This window comes from Pseudopipra pipra, chromosome 2 (genome assembly GCF_036250125.1).
Source record: "Pseudopipra pipra isolate bDixPip1 chromosome 2, bDixPip1.hap1, whole genome shotgun sequence".
Classification (NCBI taxonomy): Eukaryota; Metazoa; Chordata; class Aves; order Passeriformes; family Pipridae; genus Pseudopipra; species Pseudopipra pipra.
In genome coordinates, this window is record NC_087550.1 from 97,601,768 (window position 1) to 97,627,974 (window position 26,207).

The 26,207-nt window shown below is 36.4% G+C and overlaps 1 protein-coding gene across 8 annotated transcripts in view; it reads left to right on the forward strand.

Annotated features, from left to right (window-relative positions):
* The window catches only part of STS (steroid sulfatase), a 105,711-nt gene that overhangs the window by 37,119 nt on the left and 42,385 nt on the right, over positions 1-26,207 (forward strand). For all 8 annotated transcript variants that reach the window (XM_064646555.1, XM_064646554.1, XM_064646548.1 and 5 more), the window contains one exon: positions 7,254-7,390. In XM_064646555.1, coding sequence (XP_064502625.1) covers positions 7,254-7,390 — 137 coding nt within the window. The remainder of the gene's footprint in view (positions 1-7,253; positions 7,391-26,207) is intronic.

Sequence of the window (26,207 nt, forward strand, 5' to 3'; positions counted from 1 at the left end):
AACAAACTTTGTTACAGGAATGATGCAATTATAGTGAGAATTATAACCCAGACTCTTCAGAGTCATTGTTAAATTAGAGAATATCCAAGCACATTAAGGTATTGAGAAGCAATTAAGGCATTTGAGCAATCTTAACTGTGCCCTTTAGTGAATTCACATGCAAAGTATATGACCATAAACCTTGCTCCTGGGGATAGGAGTAATTAGATTAATATTCACTGAACTGCTGTGTCCCATATATTAGTAAGAGCAACAAAACCAATATTTGCTTTGACATACTGGTTCTGGCATTATATAGTTCACACCTGTCAACTCCAGGGCACAGGTAGACCATTGCTTTTATGACTATTCTACTGACTTTGGCGATTTGTTGGTGAATGACCATGAAGAGTCAACCAGATTTCAATAGCATGCAGACATCTGGCACTCATAAATGAAGGGCCACAAGGTTTTGGGAAGCCACAGTTGCTTGACAGCATTCTTACCATTCCAGTTCTTGCAGCCCCTTAGTCACATATTTGAATATTCAATTTGTCTTACAGTCTCCTTTACTTTAGATGATACAGTGAATAGCAAGCTCAGTCGTGTACATAAGTAATTCTTGTGCACAAGTATACCAGAATGCAAACAATCCTGAATTTAAAGAATTCAAACATTCACCTTAACTGGTTCTAAATACACATTTTATCATCAAACTAAAAATTGTCAGACATCATGCATTTTTTAATTGGTAAATTATCTTTACAATAAATATATGATGATCTTCAACAGCACTGGTATTTTCCTGTAAAGCCCTTTTATATGCAATGTGTATGAATATATATTAATAATTCCAACATAAATGTTATAAGTTTATTATACCTATTGCCTATATTACCTCTTCAAGTTCTTTGGAGTTCAGGTGATGGACTTCCTGACATTTTCTTTTCTAGCTGATTCTCAGTCATACTGTCAGCTTTATGACTTCTTACTATGTATAAACATCAAACTCTTCAGAAGGAATAGGCAAGGAAGGAGATGTGGTGGGGTAGCCTTGTATGTTAAAGAGTGTTTTCATTATCTAGAGCTTAATGATGGTGGTGATAGGTTTGAGCGTCCATGGGTAAGAATCAGGGGATAGGCCAACAAGAAAGATATCATGGTGGGAATATGTTATAGACCACCCAGCCAGGATGAAGAGGCAGACAAAATATTCTATGAGCAGCTGGGAGAAGTCTCACAACTGCTGGCCCTTGTTAATGTAGGGGACTTCAGCTTACCAGATGTCTGCTGCAAATACAGTACAGTGGACTGGAAACTGTGTAAGTGGTTCTTGAAGTGTATAGAAGATAACTTCCTGACACAGCTGGTGAGTGAGCCAACCTGGGGAGGTACCCTGCTGGACCTGCTGTCTATGAATAGAGGAAGACTGGTGAGTGATTTGATGGTCGAAGGCCATCTTGGGCACAGGGATCACAAAATGATAAGAGTTTTTGATTCCTAGCAAAGCAAGGAGAGGGGTCTGCAGAATTATTACCTTGGACTGCTGGAGGGCAGAGTTTGGCCTGTGATTCTATCTAATCATTAGAGTTTGTTTTTAAAGTTATAATTTCTTTATAGCATGTAGCTATGTGCTGTTGTAGTTACTTTGGTTTGCTTTTTTTGAGAGGTGAAATTGTATTTATCTTCCTTAGTCTAGCGTACGCATATTACAATTTTTGTTTGTTCCTAGATAGACTGAAAAAGAGCAAATACAAAATTCAATACCCAGAAATGGCACTGGAAACAAATATATACAATTACAAGTGTCAGATCTGGTATGTGAAAACAAATAGTAATTTAGTTGCTTACCCTAATTGTAAGTGGGCAGGTCATCTCAGTGTGTGTTAATTCTAATTACTTTTTCCCAAGGGGAAATGTGTTTACATATTGCAAACCTGTAAGAACACTCTCTAGATACTACAGCATATTTGAAAGTCAAATGCATGCTAATTATTTCATGTTAAATTCAACGTGGTTGTCACTCTTATATCTTCAGCATGCCCTTTAATGACCAGCTGCACAGAAAATCCAGTTTTGGAAAATGCCAGAGACCAGTTTCTAATGTATAAAAAATTAACAATACGAAAGTACCACTCTCTGATACAGAATACCTCTCTGACAAATTTATATAGCTGGTCACAATTAATATTTAAAAAAATCCTAATGAAATCTAGTTTCTGGAAAACAATATTTGCATACAAACATGTTTATATTTAAAAGGTATGATGAAGGTGAATTTGAACAATTTTCTTGTCTATTTTTTTCAGTCATAGATTGCATAGGCATAATTTTTAAAATTTTGTGATAACAGTTAATAAATTTTAAATTTTCATTTTATCTATTCTATTTTAGTCCTTGAAACATTGTTGCAACACATATTCAGATTTTTTTCATCTACTCTAGGAGACTGGTTTAGAGTTTTTCTATATATTACTGGGTCTTAATATCTAGCAGTTGTCATTTTATACTGGAGTTAAGAGTTCTGAAATCAAGTGTTTTTATAAATCCTACAGGAATATTCCTTATAGTTTACAGCAAAATACAAATTATAGAGTAGAGTTTGTAAATCTTTGTATACATAGGATGTATATATGCACATATATTAAAAACAGGTAGTAACCTATAAGCTGTAACAACTCTACTGGATCTTCATGCCTTTTCTCTCATGCCTTTTGAACAAAAAGGTAACAGGAAGAAGGTGTGGATTCATATAAGGCTTTACAAAGTCTTTAAATAATTTAAGAATTATTAAGGACCTCACTAGTTCTGTGATGAGTGGCAGATGGCATTGTCAATGGAACACTTCTAAAAAAGTAGTAAATCTGTCTATTGGCCTCCAACATCTTGTGGGAGAGAGGGATTTAGTAATGAGTATAATTTGTACTAGATGACAAATTCTTTTTCTTTCTCCATGCTTATGAAAGTGTACTTTAGGAAGGGGAGAAAAAAGGTTATATAGAAAGGAAATGAAAACATATATGAGTTGAGTACCTTAAGCATTTAAAGGAAACAATGGGTATGAAATTATAGATGTCAAAGTGTCTTGTCTATTTGCATGGAAGAATTACATCACAAATGCAGATATAGTAGTAGCACATCCTACTTTTAATATGTAGTAGAAAGAGTCAGATTATTTATATATTTACATTTTCCTCCCTCTCTCAATTCCATTTTCAGCACCTCTTCTGGTTCTGATAAGTTACACCCAAGTGGTCTGGAGTTCTCTTTCTGATTTTGAAAAATTTTGAAAACATGACATCTGTGTTTGAAGGTGTGTCTTTTAAAAGAGTAGGATAGAACCATTCATTCATGGATTCATTCATACTAACAAGAATTTTAACAGTTAACAGTCAAAACAAAATGAAATCCAGCATGTAGGAGAAATTCCTGCTTTGATACAACTAAGCCAAGGTTTGCCATTTCCTCTTGCAGGAATAAGAAGGCTTAATGAGTGCATTCAGCCAGTCCTATCACTAAGATCGCTGTCTAATTGGTGATCTAATCTGGAAGTAGAGGAGGCGCCCATGGGGAATAAGCATTAATTTATCCACTGAGAGGATACTGAATAAGAAGATCCTTTTAGTAAAAGGAGAGTTACAGGAAAGGAAAAGTTAAGTTTGCATCTGCCTGTGTTAACACACTGTTACGTCACCTGGAGTACTGTGTTCAAGTCTGAAGTGCTCAGCACAAGAAAGATGGGGACCTCTTAGAGTAGGTCCAGAGGAGGGCCATGGAGATGATCAGAGGGATGGAACTCCTTTCCTATGAGGACAGGCTGAGAGATCTGGAGTTGTTCAGCATGGAGTAGAGGAGGCTCACTGTAGCCTTCCAGTACCTTAAGAGGGCTTATAAAAAGGAGGGAGAGGGACTTTTTATATAGACAGTGACAGGACAAGGGACAATAGTTTTAAACTGAAAGAGGGGAGATTTAGATTAGATGTTAAGAAGAAATTCTTTACTCAGAGGGTGGCAAAGCACTGGAACAGGTAACATGGTTGTAGATGTCCCGTCATTGGAAGTGTTCAAGGAGACCTGCTGGTCATGCTGTTTTTGGTGCAGCCCAGGATACAGTTGACTTTCTTGGCTGCAAGGACATATTGCCAGCTAATATGGAGCTTCTTGCCAACCAACATTGCCAAGTCCTTCGCCTTGGGTCTACTCTCAATCCATTCTCCACCCAGCCTGTATTTGTGCTTGGGATTGACATCAACCAGATGCAGGACTTTGCACTTGGCCTTGTTGAACTTCATTAAGTTCTCATGGGCCAAACTCTTAAGCCTGTCCAGGTCCCTCTGGGTGGTATCCCTTCCTTGCAGTGTGTCAACTGCACCACATCAGTGCACAGAAAAGCAAACAAAATTGCCCGAGGAGTTTTCAAAGCAGAGAGCTGTATTTGGAGCAGATTTGCAGGAAAAAGTTAAAAGACTTGTGTTTGGAGCACAAAGTCAGATTAGTTTTAATTGCTCCCTCACCCACTTTAAAGCTGTGTTTTACAACTCTAGCCTGAGCTGAATCTTTGATTAGTATAAAGACTCCTCACAGTAAAAAAGAACCCAGTACTTTGCAATGCAGAGGAATCACCAGCAATGTGATGCTTTTAGATGTTTTCAAGATCCATTAAAAACACACTAAAGAATATCTTATGTCAGATGTATGTAATCTCTCTGGCTACCTCGTAAATTGAAAAGACTGTGTGATTCATGTTAGGATAAAAAAATCTCAGATCTTTTGAAACTGAGATTCCCTGTGTTTGCGCTGTGTAAAAGATAGTGGGAATAATTTCTGAAGGAGCTGTTTATTGAAGTTCAGGAGTTAAGCTGTTGTTGTCAAATTTCTCTCCTGCCTCCTAGCTGGTATTTTCATTCCATTTTCAAGGTCGTGGTAGAGGTAGTCAGTTATAATACTCCTCAAAGAGTTTTGGCAGGAGATAAATAGCTGTCTCTGTTCTTTTATAGGATATTAATAGGTGAGACACTTCTTCACCTGCCAGCAAGCTGTCAATCAGAACCTGTCAATTTTAGTTGGAAAGAAGAGAATGATGTAGTGGCCTTCTATATCAATCATTGATTCGATAACGCTTCATGAAAGTTAGATCTTTGTGTCAGTTCTATTAACAAAACAAACAAACAAAAAAGAAAACTTCAAAGAACTCAAGTTATTATGTCTTGAAAATAACATTTATAGTGGAGGCTTTTGATACTTTTAGCAAAGCAGGTGTACATTTAGAAGAATGCGGTATCTCTGTGGCATTAGAACAAGGCAGTTTACATGAAAAGTAAATTTTCCCTGCACTGTAATAAGTATAAAATAAATTTTTGTGGTGTTTTACCCTAGTATTTGTATATTAATCTCAATTCAGTGAACTGTGTTTAAGGAAAACATAAATGAAAATCCAAGGAAGTAAAAAACACAAAGTTATAAAACAAAAATTATCTGCCTTGCAGAAATATTCTCTAATGAAGGTCAGTGTTATATTTATGTGTATATTAAATATTTTACTTATAAGTATGCATCTTTTTTTTTCTTGAAGTGGTGATATTTTCAAGCATTTTAATTGACTCGGAAGTCCCGTGTTATTTGTTGCTACAAAAATGAAAAGTTCTCACATGTATGACCTTTCAAATAGCAATAACCAACTTTGTTAAAATTGTATCTTTTATAAAAAATATTATTTTTTTAATCTGTACTTCACAATAGTAAGCTAATACAGGATACATGCACAAATATTTGTAAGAGAAATAAAATAATTTTGTATCCATTTTACAGAAGAAAATGTTGTAGTTTTTTTTTTGAAGAAAGAGGATTTATTTATAAAGAAAAAATCCCCGTCAAAAACACAGTTATCAAGGGAGTAATGCGGATAAAATGTTCCCATTTTGAGTTTATGTGCTGCTGTATATGCCAGTAAAAAAACATGCCACTTTTGCAAAAACATATCCAACCAAGGAGAGAGGAAAAATGCATCATAAATATACTACATTAAAATTAATTATTTTTCTTTAAGATGAAAGTATTGATATCAGATTAATGTCTTTTACTAAAATACTTTGTTTACACGTTCTAAAGGTTAGGATATTTTGTTAATTTTAAAGGAACAGTTTGTATGAGCATGTCTGTATTGTTCCTCCCCTCTTCAAAGGGTGAATGAATCAACTGCTTGAGGAAATATATAGTCTCCCTTTGATGCTGACATGAATCACAGGTATTATCCACCCCAGACTGGGAAGGGAAAATATGGTAAATAAAACTAAAAATAGACTGCAATTAGCTGTGTGCTTTAAGGTGAGATCCAGACAAGTTCTGTGGGTAGTGCTTTTGTGATTCAGCTGATATTTACAATATGCATAATGTACTGCAAATGCTGGAAGAGTATATAGCAGTAAATTTGGTTAGTACGGCACAGTTTTAAGTAAAGTTTTATAAATAATGCATAAGGAGAAGTACTTGCTTAAGCTGTGCTTTCACAGCCTGCTAGAACTAATCATAAATATCATGTTGACAGATCACATGAACAGCAAAATTTACAGAGTCTATTTATTGCGCTTTTTCTAATGCATCTGTTCAGGAAATACACTGAAGACAGAGGAGACTGTTCATTACTTTGAGGAGAAAAATCTTTAATATCAGTATGTACTTCGAGGTTCTGATCACATGCATACACACACAGAGCTTCAAATGAGAGTTGGTCATATACCTTAGTCCAGGATAAAGACCCAGGTCCTCATAATAGTCTAGTAGATCAGCTTCCACATGACTTTGTGAGGAAGGTAATTGTGTTTCATGTAGATATGTAGTTCTGAGGGTATGTTTTTGAACAGTAATTGTATTCAGGCTTTTAAATATATACTTGTAAAATGAAGAGAGGTGGTTTTTCTCTAGAAACTGCTAGATTCTTGGCTTTAAACAAGTCCTCTTTCGATATATATAGTAACTAGTAATTAGGTGAATTAAGTAATTTATTTTTGCTTTCAATTCAGTATAAGAATGGCATTTTCACTGGGTGTGTGTTTGTTCTGGATTACTCTGTAATCAATTACAGTATTCCTTTTTCTCTTTTTTGTTTTGGTGGGGGGTTTTTTTGGTTTGTTGGTTGGTTAGTTGGTTTGTTTTGAAGGGAGGCCAGGGAAGAGGGAGAGTCTTTTTTTTAACTCTACTGTCAAAAGATTTCTTTGTAGTCATTTTGTTCTAAAATATACTAAGGAGTTGTGGGTTTGGTTTGGTTTGTTTTCCAGGAACACTGATGCACCATTTCTTCTTGTCTTGTCTTATCTTCATGTCCACACTGCTCTGTATGCTTCAGAAGATTTCAGAGGAAAGAGCAAGCATGGCTTATATGGTGATGCAGTGGAGGAAATGGACTGGAGTGTAGGTATGTTACGTGTGCTTCTAACAGCAATCAATGGAATTCATGGAAGACTTGTGTTCATGTTCACTAAATTCTGACCAGCAATTTGGATGTCTACAGTATATCTGTCATACTTGTCCTTTATACTTAGGGGAAAGAAACAGTCATTTAAAAAGCACAATAATCTGAGCTCTTGTAGTATCTATTTTATGGCCAAAATTATTATGTCCTATTCGCATCTTTAACTATAAAGGTAGTCTATAGAGCATGGACTTTAGCAGAGATGTGGTCACGTAACTGTGGACTTTTAAAGCTGAGTAGTTAAATCCAATGCCCTGAGCTCCTGGGTGCCATCTGACCTGTTCAGGTTATCCTTATAAAACAATATATTAATTCAAAAAGTGACCACATGGTATCTATATAAAATTATTTTCAAATGAAGTGGCTATATTGTTCACTGTTGGCAAAACTAATTTGCTAATTATTTTAGTGAGTTCTCTGAATTATCGAAATCACTAATATGAGGTCCATTTCTGTTTATGTAGAACAGTCAAACCAAACAATTTGCCCTTCAGAGCTTCTCTGAGGTTGAAGAGCCTTATATTTTTCAAGAGGTTTCCTATATCTCTAGATATATTGAAGTGTTTCTTTGATTCCAGAAATAATCGCCTGTGTAAACAAGTAACAGTTCATATTTGTAAATAATCATATTGTAGAATATCAGTATTATAAGGGTTAAAGATGAGTTTACAGTCCTTCTTCCTGTGTACCCCAAGTTGATTCTGTTCTCAGTGCAAGCCAGAGCAAATCAGCTTTCTTCAGGAAAATGTCGCTTCCTTATTAAGTTTCTATGAACGGATATTTAGTTTTGGTGCCTACATAAATTATGCCGGTATGTGCAGTTAAACATACGTATTTCTTTGGGTATTTTCCATCAAGAAGTCTAGTTTCAGAAGCAATGGGCAAAAGGCAGCACAGCACATTTAGTGATTTGTAAGGTATTGACTGCATTATTTACAAAAATGGGGAAAACCTTTGTGGGAAACTGTGATGTGCTGAGGAAGGGTTTTCAGTGTAGGAGATAACAGAATAATACTCTTTTGTAATTCAGGTTTTGTAAAGAGAGAGCAGCTTTCATTCCAGTTGTATCAACCCTGAAACTTTATCACTTTTTTCAGTGGCCACCAGCATTCGGTCAGTTGAGTACTTGTATTAGATAAAAGTATGCATGTGTTGTCATTTTTATTGGCATTCACATTGTAGTAAGCTACTGAGCGTTAGCTGTTTTTACTGCCTGCATTTGATTTTACTATTTCTTTTTCTGTTGTGAGATATTTGTCTTATCCAAGCCTATTTGGTCATTTGCTGCTGCCATTACATTTTTCTGCCTCCTTGGTGCCCCAGAGAGTTTCTCCACTGTTTAAACAGCAAGCTGGAAAGCAGGGCAGCTGACATGATGCTGTTTCAGGCTATTTAGTGATGTAGAGGTGGTAACATTAAAACCCACTGCTCTTTTCCAGAATGACCACAGGCTCTTAGAAGATGTGTCAAACTTCTGTAGGAGAGAAGCATACTATTTAAAAAGCTTGGGATAAATCAGAGATACAAATTTAGTGGTGGTAATACAGGAATTTTGAACAAACTTGGAGGAGATACATGAGTTTCCTCATGTACTGTCCTTTAGAGTTCATTACGAAAGCATCAGGGACAGTGGAGTTAGCTTAATCAGGAAACAGATCCTTGACTGTCATTTACTAGAATACAAGCATCAAATTTTATTTCTGCTGGAGGTCTGGCTACTTGGTTTTGCTTCTGTCTTGTAAGGTTCCTATGATGAAATATGGCATAGTTTCTCCAGGAAGTAGAAAATGCGTTTAGTTCCTCTCCTGCATTATTAGCTTGATGAAAAAAAGTTACGACTGTCATTTCTGAAGGAGTCTGAAGGAATAATATAGCTTCTTTTTTTTCAATTGAAGTACTTATTTTTATTAACCTCCACTGAAAATTCCAGTCCTAATGTATCAAGTAAGTCAGACAAAGTAGATTCATTCACTGTACTGCTGATGTCAATAACCAGTATTTTCTTGGAATGCCTCTGAAGATGCTACAGTAGAAAAGTCAAACAAAATTTTCTAGAAAAGTTGAAAAAGTGAAAACTGTAATCTTTCCAGAAAAAGTGGTTTTATCATTCAGTAGGCAGAAATTAGTATTTATGCATAGAAGAATGTAGCTTGCAAAAGCAATAAGAACAAAATAACCCAGGTATAACAATATACTACAAAACTTTCTAAGTGAAGACAACCCAGCATATGCAATAAAAATGAGTGTATGGAAAACTACATTATAGTACAACATCAGAAACCTTTGACCTCAGGTAGGAAAAAACCCACAACTTTAACTCAGTTATAAAAGAAACTTACAATATGTTTTCTGCTCACTGGAAAATGTTGTGGAAAACCCTTGTGGATGACTAAAACAAACAAACAAACAAAAAAAAACAAACCAAAAAAGCCTCCAAAGTTGCAAGTAGAAGTACGAATTAGGACTGTTAGGTACCAGTGATGAAAAAGATTGAAGATATATATATATATATCAAGATTGAACCATCGTGAAAAAGCAACAGCCTTTCTAGCAAGATGGAGAAGTCCACTCCAGACTGAGAATTCTAAATACAATTCCATTTTCATTTGTTTTGTTTTTTATTGAGAATCAATACCAAATTGGACAATAATTCAATTGTAAAACAATCTCCATTCTAGAAGGAGAAAAACACATGAATAAAATACTTATTTGAATATTTCATGTTTGTGACTTGTTAAACCACTGCTGAAGAGTATGATTACAATCCATGTCAAAAATCAAAAATACAAAGCCTCTGGATAAGCTCTGGGACCACATATGTCTGCTGCTTTTGCATACTGATAAGTGCATAGCAGAATTCAATGTTGAAAGCATTCACAGTTATAATGTCACTGCATGTGACATGCCTTAGAGAATTATTCTCTGGCTAATAATATTAATTTTCTTTCAATGTAGGCTAAGCACCTTATTAATGCTATTAATTATAATTCATATGAGAGCAGATGAAATAATCTTACTGTCTAAAAATGGAAAAAGAAATGATGAATGAATCAATGAATTCAATATTATCCTCTTCTTCCTTCCTCTCTTCTTCCCTTCTTTCGTTCCTTCATTCCTGATTGAGTATAGGAAGAGATGGATACATTCAGAAATTGTTTTTGATGTAAATTTCATTACAGTAATTTAATCCAAAACAGATCACTGCAAAGAGTTTTGGAGCCCCCTGTAGACTTGCATGAAAGCTGTGTGAAGGCACAGTAATCCAACACCACTTTTGCAAATGGCTGTTTATTATTCTGTAGCAGAACTACATATGAGGTCTTCCTCCTTTGTACAACAATCACAACTGAAAGGCTTATATGTATAAAGGTCTCAGAAACTGTAGTCTGGAACAGACTGTCAAGTGAGAGCTTTGTCTGGAGATCTTTATTATGTGAATGTCCTGAAAGCTGAAAAAACTTAAGTGCCTCTCTGCCACGATCTTTTGACCTGTCTTAGGATCAAGTTCTGCCAAGAAGATGCAACAATCATCTCATGTTGGTTAATTAGAAGAAAAGGTGAGGAAATAAATCCCAAAGCATCTTACATGCAACTTGTATTTGAAATATCTTAAAAGATTTTGTAAGAGTTATATATGAAGAGTGTAGCTTGGTATATCCACCATACAAGAGGGATATGGAGCTACTGGACAGTGTCCAGCAAAGGGTTACAAGAGAGACTAGAGCATTTTTTCCTAAGAGAAAAGGCTGAGAGATCTAGGACTGGGGCTCCATTCAGTCTGGAGAAGACTGAGTATCTTATTAAGGTATATTAATTAAGAGGGACTTACTGCCTAAGGCCTGTATTGACAGGTGTAGTAGGTTTCTGTGGCTGGGTTTTGGTAGCTGGGGGGGCTACGGGGGTGGCTTCTGTTAGAAGCTGCTAGAGGCTTCCTCTGTCCCATGGAGACAATGCCAGCTGGCTCCAGGACAGACTTCTTGCAGCTGGCTAAGGCTGAGCCAATTAGGAGTAATATTAATGCCTCTGTGATAACATATTTAAGAACGGAAGGTTGTGGCTCAGAAGGAATTCCAGCCAGGGAAGAGCAGAGTGAGAACATGGGAATAACAATGTAGACACCAAGGTCAGTGCAAAAGGAGGGGCAGGAGGTGCTCCAGGCACCGGAGCTGAGGCCCCTGCAGCCCATGGTGCAGACCATGGTGGAGCAGCTGTGCCCCTGCAGCCCATGGAGGACCATCGGGGTGCAGAGACTCACCTGCAGCCCATGGAGGAGCCCATGCTGGAGCTGGTGGATGCATGAAGGAGGCTGTGACGCCATGGGAGGCCCAAGATGGAGCAGGGTCCTGCCGGAGACCTGCAGCCCATAGAGAGGGAAGCCCACGCTGGAGCAGGTTTTTCCCAGGTAGGACTTGTGGCCCCTGTGGGGGACCCACGCCGGTACAGCTCATTCACAAAGGACTGCACCCCATGGAGGAGTGACCCACAGGACAACAGTTTGGGAAGAACTGCTGCCCGAGGGATGGACTCACACTGGAGAGGTCCATCAAGGACTGTCTCCTATGAGAGGGACCCCACGGGAGCAGAGGAAGGACTCCTCTCTCTGAGCAGCAGCAGAAACAACAACTGACTGTAACCCCCATTCCCCATCCCCCTGCACAGCTTGGGGGGAGGAGGGACAACATGGAAGGAAGGAGGGTGGGGGGGAAGGCTGTTTTTAAGGCTGTTTCATTTCTCACTCTTTGTCTCTTATCCTGTTAGTAATAAATTTAAGTACTATCCCCACTTTGAGTCTGTTTTGCCTGTGAAAGTAATCAGTAACTGACCTCTCCCAGCTGTTATCTCTACTCATGAATCCTTAGATGTTTTTTTTTTCTCCCTCCTCTGTCCAGTTGCAGAGGGAGAGTGAGAGGGTAGCTGTAGTGGGTACCTGGTATGTGGCCAGGGTCAACCCACTACGAGAGGACAAGGGATAGTTTTAAACTGAAAGAGGGCAGGTTTAGATTAGCTATTAGGAAGAAATTCTTTACTGTGAGGGTGGTGAAGCACTGACACAAGTTTCCCAGTAAAGCTGTGAATGCTCCGTTGCTGGCAGTGTTCACGGTCAGGTTGGACAGGGCTCTGAGCAACCTGACCTAGTGAGAGATTTGGCAGGGAAGTTGGACTAGCTGATTTTTGAAGGTCCCTTCCAACCCAAACCATTTCATGATTCTCTGTTTCTATAGTGATTGACAAATTTTGAGAACACTAATGACATTTTAAGTAGATTTTCCTTACAAGGAAATATAATGCCTAACTTTTTTTCAACCAGAAGTAGTTATGTAATTAAAACCTTAGTTATCTGAAGTAATTGAACCTTACACGAGGAATATTTATGACTTGTCAAAGCATTTGTGATGCTGTGCTACACAAGCTCTCTGGGGGGATGTGGCCTATAATGAAATACAGCAAGGCAGACAAAGTATAGTTCACTGAGGAAGGCCAGCTGGGGTACAATCTAGTAGGACTAACTGAAAGTCAGACCACTTTTCACACTGTTTTTCTTTGATTCCACTGTTATCATGATGAAGGATTGTCTATAGAAACATATCTTCACATAGTGCTTTCAAAGAGGAAGAGAAGGACAGAAGCTCTACCAAGTCAGCTCCAGACCTTTGTGAAAAACATCTAATTTATTTGTTCCATAATAAGATTTCCCAGTGTGGTTAAAGAGATTATACCAATAATATGTGCTGTGGCTCTTAATCCCTATACAGCCTATTTAGTTAAAAAACTAAATGCTTACGTGTCTTTTATCTGATGAATTTGTTCATGTTTAAATAGTTAATATGCAATGTATATGAACTTGAGTCCTCTGCACTGAACTTCTATTCTACTCTGGAGTGACGTGAATCAAGGGTCTTAAGTAGAAACTATTCCAATTTTACATAAATTCTTTTTATTGACCCCTGTGGCTTTTTTCTCTGTTTTAGTAATAGATGTACAACTGCTTTATTAATAGATGGAAAGAATGCTTTCAGAAACAAAACAAAAGCTACTTTGGAAAATTGTAAAATATTTAGGAGACAGAAAACTGAATTATGCCCACAAGACTTTTAGTAAAATTCCTGCTCTGTTGAAGGTATCATAGCCTAAAACATTCACAAAACAAAAAGAAGTATTTTCTCTCTCATTTTAAAGTAATTATTTTAAACTTATAAGCCTTTAAGCTCTCAAAGTTAAATTATTATTTTTAATTTCAAAATAATTAAAATTTAATGTTAGTATTTATTTCAAGTTACTCTGGCCTGAACTTGGATTCTTAGATGTTGGGTTTGTTGTTTTTTGGGTTTTTTTTAATGTTCTTTCCTATATTGAACAGTAACCTTCTGGAAAACAGCATAGTATTGGTAAGTTTCATCTGAAATCAATAATCTTCTTTTATATATAATTGTTAGTGGTTGTTATTTTGAATTCTTACAACTTTACCGTGTTGGTATGCTTTGACTCTCTATTTAGAATCCTATTTTATTAGGAGCAATCTAAAAAACGTACCACAAATCTTCTGAGAATTCTGAATTATGCTAAAAATCAAAATAAGCATTAACAAAAATATGAATGGGGAAAAGATTAAATTCCTAATGCTTTGCAGAAAAAAAAAATGAATGAGCTATCCTTAAGTCTGGGGTTTTTTCAGGAAAAAATCATGTAGAGAGAGATAAGCCTAATTTATCATAGCTTTTCACCTGATGTAGTCATTTGTAACAGTGCAACATCAATTTCAAAGATAAGCAAAGCAGAATGTAATGCCACATGATCAGAAGTGGCAGATAAGCATTGATCTTATCCAACTGTTTTGAATGTGACATAAAGTTGGCTGAGCCTGAAAACTTAGAGTTAAAAATCTGGAGAGTGGTGCATGATGCTGATGGTACATTCCTTGACCTTGTTTTTATGAATTTATCATGGTATACATCTCAAATCTATAAGGTTTAATATTAAACTGGTTTTGTTATCATGAAAGATATTCATCTCTGAGGAAGAACGTATTCAGCCAATACAGGTACTCTGTGACTAGGACAGAATTTTCCCACCCTTTTCTGCCATTCTGCTCTTATCCTAACATAAGAGACTCTTTCTTTGGCTAAGACAGTAGTTAAGCTGTTCAAGCACATTCATTCTTTAAGTCAGATCTGTGAAAATTGTCAGTATGGGTGCAGATTAAAGACATTTGTGGTTCTGCCTTTTATGATGTGGATGCTTTCCAGTTACGATCTGTTCTAAAACCCAAACCCATTTCATATGTCACTAAGCAGCAATGACTTTCACTCACTACGGAATGGGACCAAATTTAAGAGGTGACTAAGTGATGAAAGACTCCCATTTCTGCTATAAGCCTCCTGAGCTACCTAATCCTCCTTAAGTACAGTTTACCTTTTCTATATTACATCCTTGTACACAGCAAAACTCCTTCTCAGAACATTATTTACAAGATTACAAGGCACATCTTAAGCAGCCATTTCTATAGCATTTTTTTAATTAGTCAAGTTTAAATAATGCCTTAGTAAAGCATACTCCGTGATGGAAAAATTCAGTGTAATGCAGCTTGTCATAGTAGTGCTGTGTTGTTCAAAATTTTCTACCAGCTGCTGAACAGATTTCATTTGCATCTAATATTGCAGGAATTAAATTCTCAGCACAAAATGTGTCATTGCATAGTACATTTTACTTTACAAAAATGTAATCATGTAACTTTCAAAATTTTAAAAGCTTTCTATTAGTTATGAAACTCTTAAAATTTGGTCTAATACAAACCAGTGAAATGACATCTAACATTGTGTAATCAGTGAAAAAAAATAACATTGTTCTTGAGACAAGCTAATTTCCATTAGTAAGAGAAAGCTCAAAGCTTATTTTAGATAAACTAGAGATGAGAGAGAATCCCTAGGACTCTCCAAGCAATGAGTATAGGAAGTTTTCTAATGAAATGTGCTACCAACCTTTTCTTTAACCTTTGCCTCTGAATTTTACGTATAAATGGTATGGCTGGATTTTGCTCATTGCTAAAGGTGGCTGGGGAAAGCCATTATCAATGGGATTAAGAACACAGCAAAGATTTAAGCCAAAACTGACCTACAGGAGTACAGTGATTTCTATGTATACTTGATAAAGGTTGAAACTAGGAAACAGAACAGGGCTAACTTTATGTAAATTGTGGATAATCTCCAAAATACAGATTGGAAAAACAGTTTAAAGGAAGCTGCTAAAGATTTTGCTCGTGGAGTGCCTCTGCATAGCAACCTTTTTAGCACAGATACTGTGAAGCTGGTAAGAGAAATTACATTTGCCCTGTTCCAGGGAAACTACAGGAATTTAATGAGTCAATCACCCAGAACAAGAGATCAGGGTGATAAGACTTAGCTTGCTGTGGGAGAAGTGTCCCTTTTGACAAACTTTAACCTTCAGTACTGACTTAGGAACATGATTTTGCCATACTTTTTCTTCCATAGTTGGACACTGAAAGCATATCTGTGTGTAGGTATTTATAGAGCTTGTAATCATGGTGCAACTGAGCTGGGAGGTGAAAGATGTTGCTGGTAGAAGTTGCATCTCCATGAAAGAAGGCTAAACATGAAACCAAGGAGCAGAGAAACTAAAAATGTCAAGGATTTTTAATTTGGGTGTTTAAACCTTCTGATCCACACATTTTCCTTGTACCTCCAGATAGTTTTATAGTGTATTACCCAGTACCTGAACATATCTGATACAGCCCATAAATTCGTACAAACATGCAGAAGGCACAAGTGAACATTGTAAGGCTATGAAGTCAAGTACACAAAGAAAAAATCAATCTTCCTGTGCTTGTGTCTTATAGTAGTTTTTTAAGCATATGTTTACATGCCATTTCTTTTCCTGTTGGAAGCCTGTCTCCTCATCACAGAGTGCCTTCTTAATCAGCAGCTTCTCAATGGTAGGTGTATTCCTCATTGTTAAATATGAATTCTCATGTTTTATTTAACACATGCCATTGAACTTCTGTTTTGAAGACAGTTTTCTTTGACATCTCTCATCTTTTCTGTGTCAGTACTTTGCTAGAGTGTATAAGGGATTCTCAAATAAGCATTTTCACAGTCTTTTTAAGATAGGGGAAACTCATTAATCTGTTTCCCAGAAGAAAACCCAAGGCACAGAAATGATGTTCAGATTTACCTACAGAGATATAACTTTGTTGCCAGTCACTCACTAATCCAGCTCTGGATCTATTGTAAAGCATTAGGACTTTAATTCAGCTGGCATGGGAATTGGAAAGGGGGGAAGATAAGCCAGGTCTTGATCCATGTTGGAGGCTGGAAATGGTTAGAATGTGCACATGGACTCAGGGACTCAGGTTTTCTTCTGGTCTTGGGGGTTAAGGTATTTTTTTTAAGCATAATTAAATATCTTCACCACCATATGAACTATAATGATATGAACAGTTTCTGTGATGACTTAGGAAGTGTCTTCCAACCTTTTACCATTTCTTCATAGCTGCATATCAATTAGCTGTAGTAAAAGAACTAAAACTGACCACATGCATTTCAGTTTCAGTGATGATACTGAAAATCCTAGAGATTCTTTTAAAATAATACTTGCTGTTTATTGGAGAGAAACATGAAAGTTTTTCATGCTTCTTTTGAAATGTATGTGAATTGTTTTGAGACCACACTGTTTAAAAAAAGGAGAACTAATTCTGAGTGAAAATAGTAATCATACAATAAAGCTCGTGACAATATTGATTCTGTATTGTTCATCAACAGACTAGTTCCTATTAGTGAATTTCCATGCAGAAATTTCACACTGCTGACTCACAAGGCTCAGATTCCAGGTGGTAATAAGCTCTTATTGATGAGGTTGGTAGAACTCACTTTTTATTGACTATGGCTGGGAATTTTTCAGTGGTATATTTAACTGCTAAAACAATCACACTCTATAATAGGCAGGCTGGTAATACTACTGAAGATCATTATTCTTCTGAAAAATAGTTGTTTATATTGGATTAAAGAAAGCTTTTTATTGCTTTTTGTATAATAATGAGATAAATAATGAAATTTTTAAGGCTAGGGAAAGCACTAGAGAATGATGCTGTGACTAGTGAAAGGCAGTCTGGTAAAGTGATAATTTTGCTCTTCAGCTTTTTTCCTTGCTACTTCATTGTAAAAGAAGCCATTTATATTTCAATTTAAGGTGCTGATTAAGAAAAACTGATACTGAATCTTTATTATGCTTTCCTACAATTATTTTTCAATGTTACTATTGGGGGACAAGGGAGTATTTGTGTATTTATTTCAGTTAGTGTATTTGGGGTATTTTTTACTGGTTTGAATGTTCTCTTTTTGGTTTTGCTTTCTTTTGGCTGTGTATACACACTTCTATTTTTAAATCATTCTCTTTCCCTACCCACCCATGGAAGTTTCTTTATAACACTGTTTCATGAGGAGTACATTGCAGTAACCCTGAGAACACCAACCTGATTTTATGTTACAATAGTGTGTTCAATATCCAAAGGAACACCTGACCCCTAAGGGCTGAGTTACTTGTTTGGGATAATGAAAGAGAGACTGCAGGATAATCAAATCCCTACCTTAGACCAGCATGAAGTTATATTCCACAGCTTCAGTGGATCTTGCGGCTTTTTATACTGCAAAATGGGAGGCAGAGCATTCTTCTCTCCCTTACCTCCTTTTTCCTAACCAGCTTCCAGGGAAAATGGAGAGAAAGAGGAGAAGCATCTTCCTTTTTCAGCAAGAGCCCTTTTAGCAAGCTACTGGATGGACTCATCTAGAATGTCACACTTACTTTACCTAAAATTCAGTGTGAATAACTTGGCCCTTAGTTCCTTCAGTTTACATGTTTTTATAGTACAACTGCCATTTTGCTGTTCTGAGGATAAAGGATTTTTGGCTCTTTAGGCTCTTGTATCTCACTGTGGATGAGATGGTTGTGGATTAGAAAGCAAGTTTACTTTCCTTTCTGAATCAGACTAGAGTTTAAAAACAAAGCAGGCAAAGAAGAAATAATACAAATGTAAATGTGCTTTAATCTTAAAGAATGGTCTAACCCAGGAAAACAGTATGAATTTTGTCTTCCTGCAAATCCAAAGATAACAATGCAAGATGTTTGAGATAAATTAATAGCTCAGTATAAGCATTTCTGTCAAAATCAAGGAAGATACTAGTTTTGGTAATGTGAAAAGAATAGCCAATGTATAGTATATGGCTGTGTCAAAGGTATAAAAGAATGCTTTTATATGCTTTATATGCTTCTAATCCAGAGTAGATTTTGACATCACAAAATCATGGAGCACACATTAAGCAAGTAATAAATTTATTTACAATTCAAACACATATAATTTATCCTTTCATTTTGGTGAATGAAAAATTTGACTTGAGCCAACAGTGTGAGTTTTCAGCCCAGAAAGCCAACAGTGTCCTGGGCTGCATCTAAAGCAGCATGGCTAGCAGGTTGAGGAAGGTGATTCTGCTCCTCTGCTCTCCTCTTGTGAGACCCCACCTGTAGTACTGCATCCAGCTCTGTGGTCCCCAGCACTGGAAAGATGTGGGTCTGTTAAGGCAGGCCCAGAGGAGGTCCATGAATTTAATCAGAGGGGCAGAGTCTCCTGTGAAGGCGGACTGAAAGAGCTGGGCATGTTCAGCCTAGAGAAGAGGAGGTTCCAGGGAAACCTTATTGCAGCCTATCAATGTTTAAGGGGAATGAATTATGAGAAAGATTGGAGAAAGACTTACCAGCCTCTGTAGTGACAGATCAAAAGTTTTAAACTGCAAACATGTAGATTTAGATTGGACATTGGGAAGAAATTTTTGACAATAAGGGCGGTCAAACACTGCAACAGATTGCCCAGAGAAGTTGTGGATGCTGCACTGTTGGAAGTGTTCACATCCAGGCTATGTGCAATCTGATCTAGTGACAGATGTCCTCTCCCATGGCCGGGGAGTTGGACTAGATGATCTTTGAAGGTCCCTTCCAAACCAGCTTCAGGACAGAGTGAAACATAATGTAAGCAGCACATCCTACAGAACAAGGTTTGAACATCTTAACAGGATGTTATGAGCAAAGTGCTGCTATGATGGCTTTTTTACTAGCATTTTTTTAATAACGCAAAAAATTGGCAGTTGTCCTTAAAAAAAAATCCCTAAAACATTTCTATGGGACATATCCTAAAAATTCTTGCCGATTTAGAGCTCAGGTAGTCAAGCTCCATATTCCAAATTTCTCAGTCCATTCACATATCAACTTTTGTGTTGATTCTGCTGTAGTTTGCCAACTAGTTCTGCAACAACCCCAGGTGCTGCTCATAAAAAAAAGATGGTTGAGTTACAGAGAGCTTTAAGGACTTTCTGGGCGAAAAATACTAGACCATAATATCACGTTTCCCTCTCAGAATGTAAACTGATTTTTGATGTGACATTTAATTACTTTCCTTGTTCTATATCAACTTTAGGAATACATGATAAAAGAATAAAAAATAATTGTTTTAAGTAGGAGACACTGGTATGTGAAATTTATCATCAGGAATTGTATGCAAATAGTCTGTCCTACTGTTACCGTATTTATTTGTTGAATTTTGATAACAATACAGTCAGTTCCTGAGTATAGCTAGACATGCTTTTCTGGTGCTTTCTAGAGCAGAAATCTGTTTGCTGGATTGTGCTTACTTCTCTCTGTATGTGATACTGAAACACCAATCTGTTACAGAGCTATTCATGTGAAATGTGGAGATTCCAAACCTTTCCTGTTCAAAGATGTCTCCTTATATACAACTTCCTAGATTTGATTTTATAGGTTCAGAAATAACTAGTCTTTAGAAAAACACATTAGTAGGGAGGACTAACCTATACCTGCCTCTCTATCCATAGGAACAGTGCTGTTCCCATAAGTAAGAAATGTGCCGGTTGTGGCCTTCAAGAGGTTATTTGCCATCTATGCTCTGGGGAGTTTAGCTTGGCAATATCTCCTCTCTTCCCCAAATAGTATCTATTTTCAGTTAGACTAATTTGTTCCTTGTATCTATGTTAATATTTCAGCTGATTTGTGGTGTTCCTGTGTGAATGATCCTTCCTTCATCTCAAATTTAGCCCTCAGATTTATCCTAAACACCAATCCCTGCAATCCTTGTATGTAAGGTAGGGCTCTTCCAGAAATCTCTCTTGCCTTCACATGGGGAAAACTTACAGGTACATTTTTGTAACTTCCCATTACAAACAAAATGACACATAGCATTCATAGTATTGAACCTTTGTAAACTCAATTAATTAGTAACTTCACGTCACATATTCACTTTATTGCTTTATTATTATATCAATGAAAATTAGAGAAAAAGCAAAGAAATTACCCTAATGATCTCAGGGGCCCCCATAGTCTCATGCCTTTGCCATATCTTGAGGGCATCAAATACATCTTGACCTAAGCAGAGACCTCAAGTATTTCCAAACCAATTTAAATGACAATGATATATTTCTCTTTCCAGGCCTCTCAGACCAGAAAAAGTCAGATTGTTTTTAACTTGTAGACATCTGCTGTGCTACCGAATACTACTCTGAGACTTCAACAAAAACTTTTTCTTGAATAGGCTGGGAATATTTTTTAAAGAGCACTTAGATGAATTAAGGTATTGAAGTCCCATTTCAGAAGACAGTGAGTAATCTTTTGAGCTAGTAATCTGCGATCAGTGAGGATGACCTGAAAAACTATTTGCCTTTCCTTTAGAAAGGATCCTCTGGAGTTTAAATCGCTGTATATACTGTCATATTTAACACATATACATATACCAGGAAAAAAAGCTGAATCAAAGATTTGTGGCCCTCAATTTATTTGTTCACTTTTTCTAAGTTCAGAATGTCATCTAGAGAGAACAGAGTGAAGTCTACATTCATTAATGGAAAATTCCCTTGAGGGCAATTTTCACAGTCAGATTTGCTTTTTTGGTTGGTATTAACAGTGTCTGTACAGAGATTCATTCACAGGTAGTGTGGTTTGGATATGGTGATTTCTCAGTAGGTTTTGAGTGTCTGGTAGCACTTGGGCACAAAAGCCACTGAGTTCCCCAGAAGCAATTAGAGAAGTAGGTGAATTAACAAGTGTTCATGATGATGGTCCTGTCAAGGGGAAAAAAAGATGTCTTCCGTATTGGGGTTGAGTTAATGCACAGCTACTTTCGTGTTAGATTAGATTAACACAATTAAAATCAGAAAACCCAACAATGAAAATTATTAAGAATTCATGAGGAAAATTAATTTGATGGTGATAAAACTCCTCTTAGCTTTATGGTATATGTTTTATAGCAAATGTTTAACATCTGCTACCAAATTCAGCAAAGTTTGGCTGTTAAAAGACAATAAATGCTTATGCTCTACTGTCAGCCAATTTTATCACAGTTTGAATTTTATTTAACAAAAGTTATAAAAATGAAACAAATAACTGAAAAATACTTTGAAGTTTTCAGAAAATAGCATAGGATTAAAATGTAGGGTTAAATTATTTGCCCTGCTTTGAATTTTTCATAATCTTCATACTTTAATCTGGCAAAATATTGTCATTAGGCATTTGGGTCTAGGACCAGAGACAAATTCAGTTTAAAACTTGTCTGACATTAGTGAATGTTTAAATCTTTGAAGACATAGAGAAGAATTTCTTTTATCACTCCACATTTATTCAATCAGTCACCATCAGCATATATTGGAAGGATCAAATAGCTGAAGCCTTAACTTCCCCTGACAGTCTAATTCAAAAGTGAATAGCATCCATCAGTTGTCATTACAGTTTGCCTAAGTCCCACCTAAAGAAATCCCTTTCATGATTTGGAAGAAAACATGGGAGACCTCAAAGTGGGAAATGAGACAGTGTCTTTTGAATTATGCATCTTAGTTGTGTGTGTGAAAAGGCATCTTAGATGTGTGCAGGATGAAGATGCAAATTTACCCAAAAAGTTATTACAGTTGCCATGCAAAATGCAAATGCAAGGGACCTTCCTAAAATTGCATCACCATTTCTCATATTTTAGCATTTTAAGCAGGCTAAAAATTAAGATTTACGTTAGAAATACATAGCCTTATGTTCAACAGATGTAGGGTCTAAAACTGAATTTCAAGCCACGCATTTATTAGCTAATTTAAATACTAATAAGGAAATCACCACCAAATAGTAATACTTTTTGACCTGTAGTAATCCATCATTAGTGTTATAGTACTGATGTAAATATGAAACCTTTTCCATCCTGCATTGTCTGTATTGCTGCTAAACTTACAGGTCTTCAGACATCTTAACTCTGTGCTTTATTATCTACATATATTTATGCATATTTAAAGTATCATTCCAACTTTCACACTTAAAAATAATTTGAACCCTATATGAATAAGAAAATAAGAGATTTGGTACTCATCTCCAGGAAAAAACTTACCTTATGCGTAAGTCAAAATTTGGTTGATTTATTCATAGCTGCTAAGCTGTGCATACCTAATCTGCCGTGCACTATGCTGAAAACTTATCCTGAGGGTCTGAAAGACACATTATACTTATAAAACTGTATAAACAGTCACAAATCAATTACAAGTTTACAGTTATATGGCAGTCCAAATCGAAACAAAACACAAGTTCACACTGATGGCTGACTCTACACCAAAGTTGCTTTGTTTTTTGTTTAAAAGATGCCCTTCTCTGAGTGCTTGCAGATTTACTTTTCCCACTTTGAGTCTAGGGGAATCCAACAGAAAAGGGTTTGATGTTCTACAGACTGTCTGGACCTAACAACTACTGATCTGAATGGCAGTGGTAGGTGCCTAAATCCTCAGGCAATTGCCTCACCTGACTTCATTCTGGAAAGAATTCAGAATTTTTGGGGCTAAATTCTTAGTATAGGTGATCTGCATATGGAAATTCTTAATTTGCTTTGTTGACCTTAAAAAGTGTTTATAGTAACTATGTTAGATGTAGATGTGTACACTGTATGTATCTACCCTGTATGTATGTACCCTCTATGTATCTACAGTGTGCACAGGTGGAGATGGATTATGCTTGCACAGAGTTTCTGTGGCAGATTCATCAATTCTTCCATGTTTTAAACTGCCAACACAGGCAAGTCTGAACTTTCTTCTAAGCTGGAGAGAGACTATCAGCACACCAGCAGAGACAGGAAACTCACTTCAGACCAGCTCTACTGTGGTTCTGTACACTGAATGTCCATCAATAGTGCCAGTGCTTTAGTTGCATTCCTAGAGTTTGTCCTTGAGTTTAGTTTACTTTGAAAGGAATCCAGGTCACAAAATCCAAGAAGGTTTTGCTATGGAAACATAAATATATTAACCATCCATGATTGGATTTACTGTAAATATGCACTCATGTTACTAATTAAAGCACTAATGTAGATGTGTTTTTTTCAGAACCAGATGCTACTTGTTTGGCAAAATGTCCTGTTGACACTAGCCTATCATAGTAGGAACTTTGCACATTTGGGGCTCCAGCTTTGTACTTTTGGAGAAGACTTCATTGTATGGATTGTTTCCATAGTGTAACTTTAAAAATAGGAGTGCAGTAGAACTGATTCAGCTCTGCAATGTATCTACACTCTACTTCCTTCAGGAATTACCTTTTTAATTAGTTATGCATTTATTTTCTGTTCTAGTCAAAGAATTGTACTAACTAGTATTCACTCTCACTTTTGTGGTTCACATGCTGATGTCATCCTTATGAGAATCACTTGTCTTCTTAGGTGGATGTGTTCTGTTGACTGGCTGGATAATGTGCCATAGCATCATCCTAATACTTTGTCTCAGAATTTCCACTTTACAGTGGTTGTGTTCTACCTCTGAATGTTAAACGAAGTTGCATGCAGAGTTTATGTACTGTTCACCATATGTGCAGCTGCTTCTTGTGTTGCTGTCAATGGTTTTATTATTTTCCATCTTTACCTCAAGTGTTGTTCTCAATGACTAGGTCTAGAAGTGATAATTACTTGCCCACTGCAGAGACAAACTGATTTACATATTTATCAAGGGAAAACTGGATGGCTCTGAGCAAACCACAGGAACATTTGCATATTTATAACCCGGAATGTGCAAAAGCTAAAATTAAGACGGGGATGTCTTGGTCTTAGTTACTAAACTTGTTTTCATACAAAGGTTTTAGTCAGCGGATTTTGTAATCACATTAGTGCGTTAGAGTGAAATATCTTTTTTTTTATCACAGAAAATCAACATAGAGATTAAAATGATTGTTAGCTTGTGAATAATGGTATGCAGAAGTTGCAATGTTAAGTTTTTATAAGGTGAAAATCGTAAACTGAAGAGACGATTAACTGTGGCATTACCTTAAACTTCTGTAGCAGGAAGGGGCTCCCAAGAGCTTTACTATGTGGTAGGTATATAGTTGAATGGCATCAATATATTTTCTGGGAGAAATGTGGGTTTCCAGATTGTTATGCATGTAGCATTAACTTGTAGGAGTTTATGCATTTATTTCAAAGGCTTGCCACTCACAGAGGTGAACCCCTAGAGCTGACTACAAGTTACTTGTGATTCTGGTTAATGATGCTGTTTGAAACCAAATATGAGCAGCAGTAGCAAATTCTGAACAGGAAATAAAAAGAATAAAATCCCAATTACAACCAAACTGCCTATTCTAGGCAGTGATGTGGTGGCTGATCTATTGGACTCTTTGTCCAATAGTTGTTTCAAGCTTGCTGTAAGTTTCTAGATATGAGAGACATGTGAAAGTCTGCTGGAGTGGGAAAAGAATGTTACATTTACAGGAATTTTGTTTATTGTCAGCTTTCTTTTCTTGAGACAGATCCTTAACCATCCTTCTGAATCTAGTTTTTTCTTTGAATCTGGAAAACTGCTTTAAGGCTTTCCTTACAAATAGAGAGACTATTTTGTTCTTTTGCTTAGGTTACACAGAAGTATTCTGTTTTCTGTAGCTTTTTATTCATAGTTTCAGCAATACTCTAAATTATTTCAAATCAGTACAAATAACATATTTTCCTATTGATTTGAAATGACAGCAGACTAATTTATGAATAAAGTGCAATTGTTCCTATTCCTACTTGACTGAACCTTTGAACAATTTTCCAAATCACTAACACGTTTGTAAATACATTATTTTTTTTCAATGTTTGTTGCTTGTTTTCAAATGAATAGTCATTTTCTATAAACCTTATCTCTTCATGTAGATAAGTACAGTAGGAGCTTTACATAATTTAAAACTCAGAAATTACATTCAGCATTAGAGAAGCTGGTTCAGCTACTATTCAGGCTGTGCTACAGAAGTTGAATAGTGGCATGGCACTGTCTTTCCTTCCAAAGAATTGAGTCAATTGCTCTTCTCACTTTCACATGACTACCAATCCACTGAAACTGGCATTTTCACATTCCAAATGAAATAATTCTTTATAATTTACAAAGCTTGAAGCAAGAATGGAGAGCTGAATATAGAGAGCAGTCTTCAGTATACTGTGGAGGGAGTTTTACTTAAATTTTTGAACACTGATGTACTAATTAAAACAGGTAACAACGGTGTCCTTAACCTAAAAAAAGTATAAAAGAAATGAAAATGTCCAATGATCTAATACCTTTGTTTGCTACAATGGTAGTCACGTACATTGTGATATATATTGCTAAAATGATTATAGTAGGAGGAACTTGATCTGAAATTCTAGTTGCTAAATGGCTTCAGAAATTATGCAGCTCCTTCAGTTAGATTGATTTTGATATTCAGAAATGTTGTCTTTCCAAAT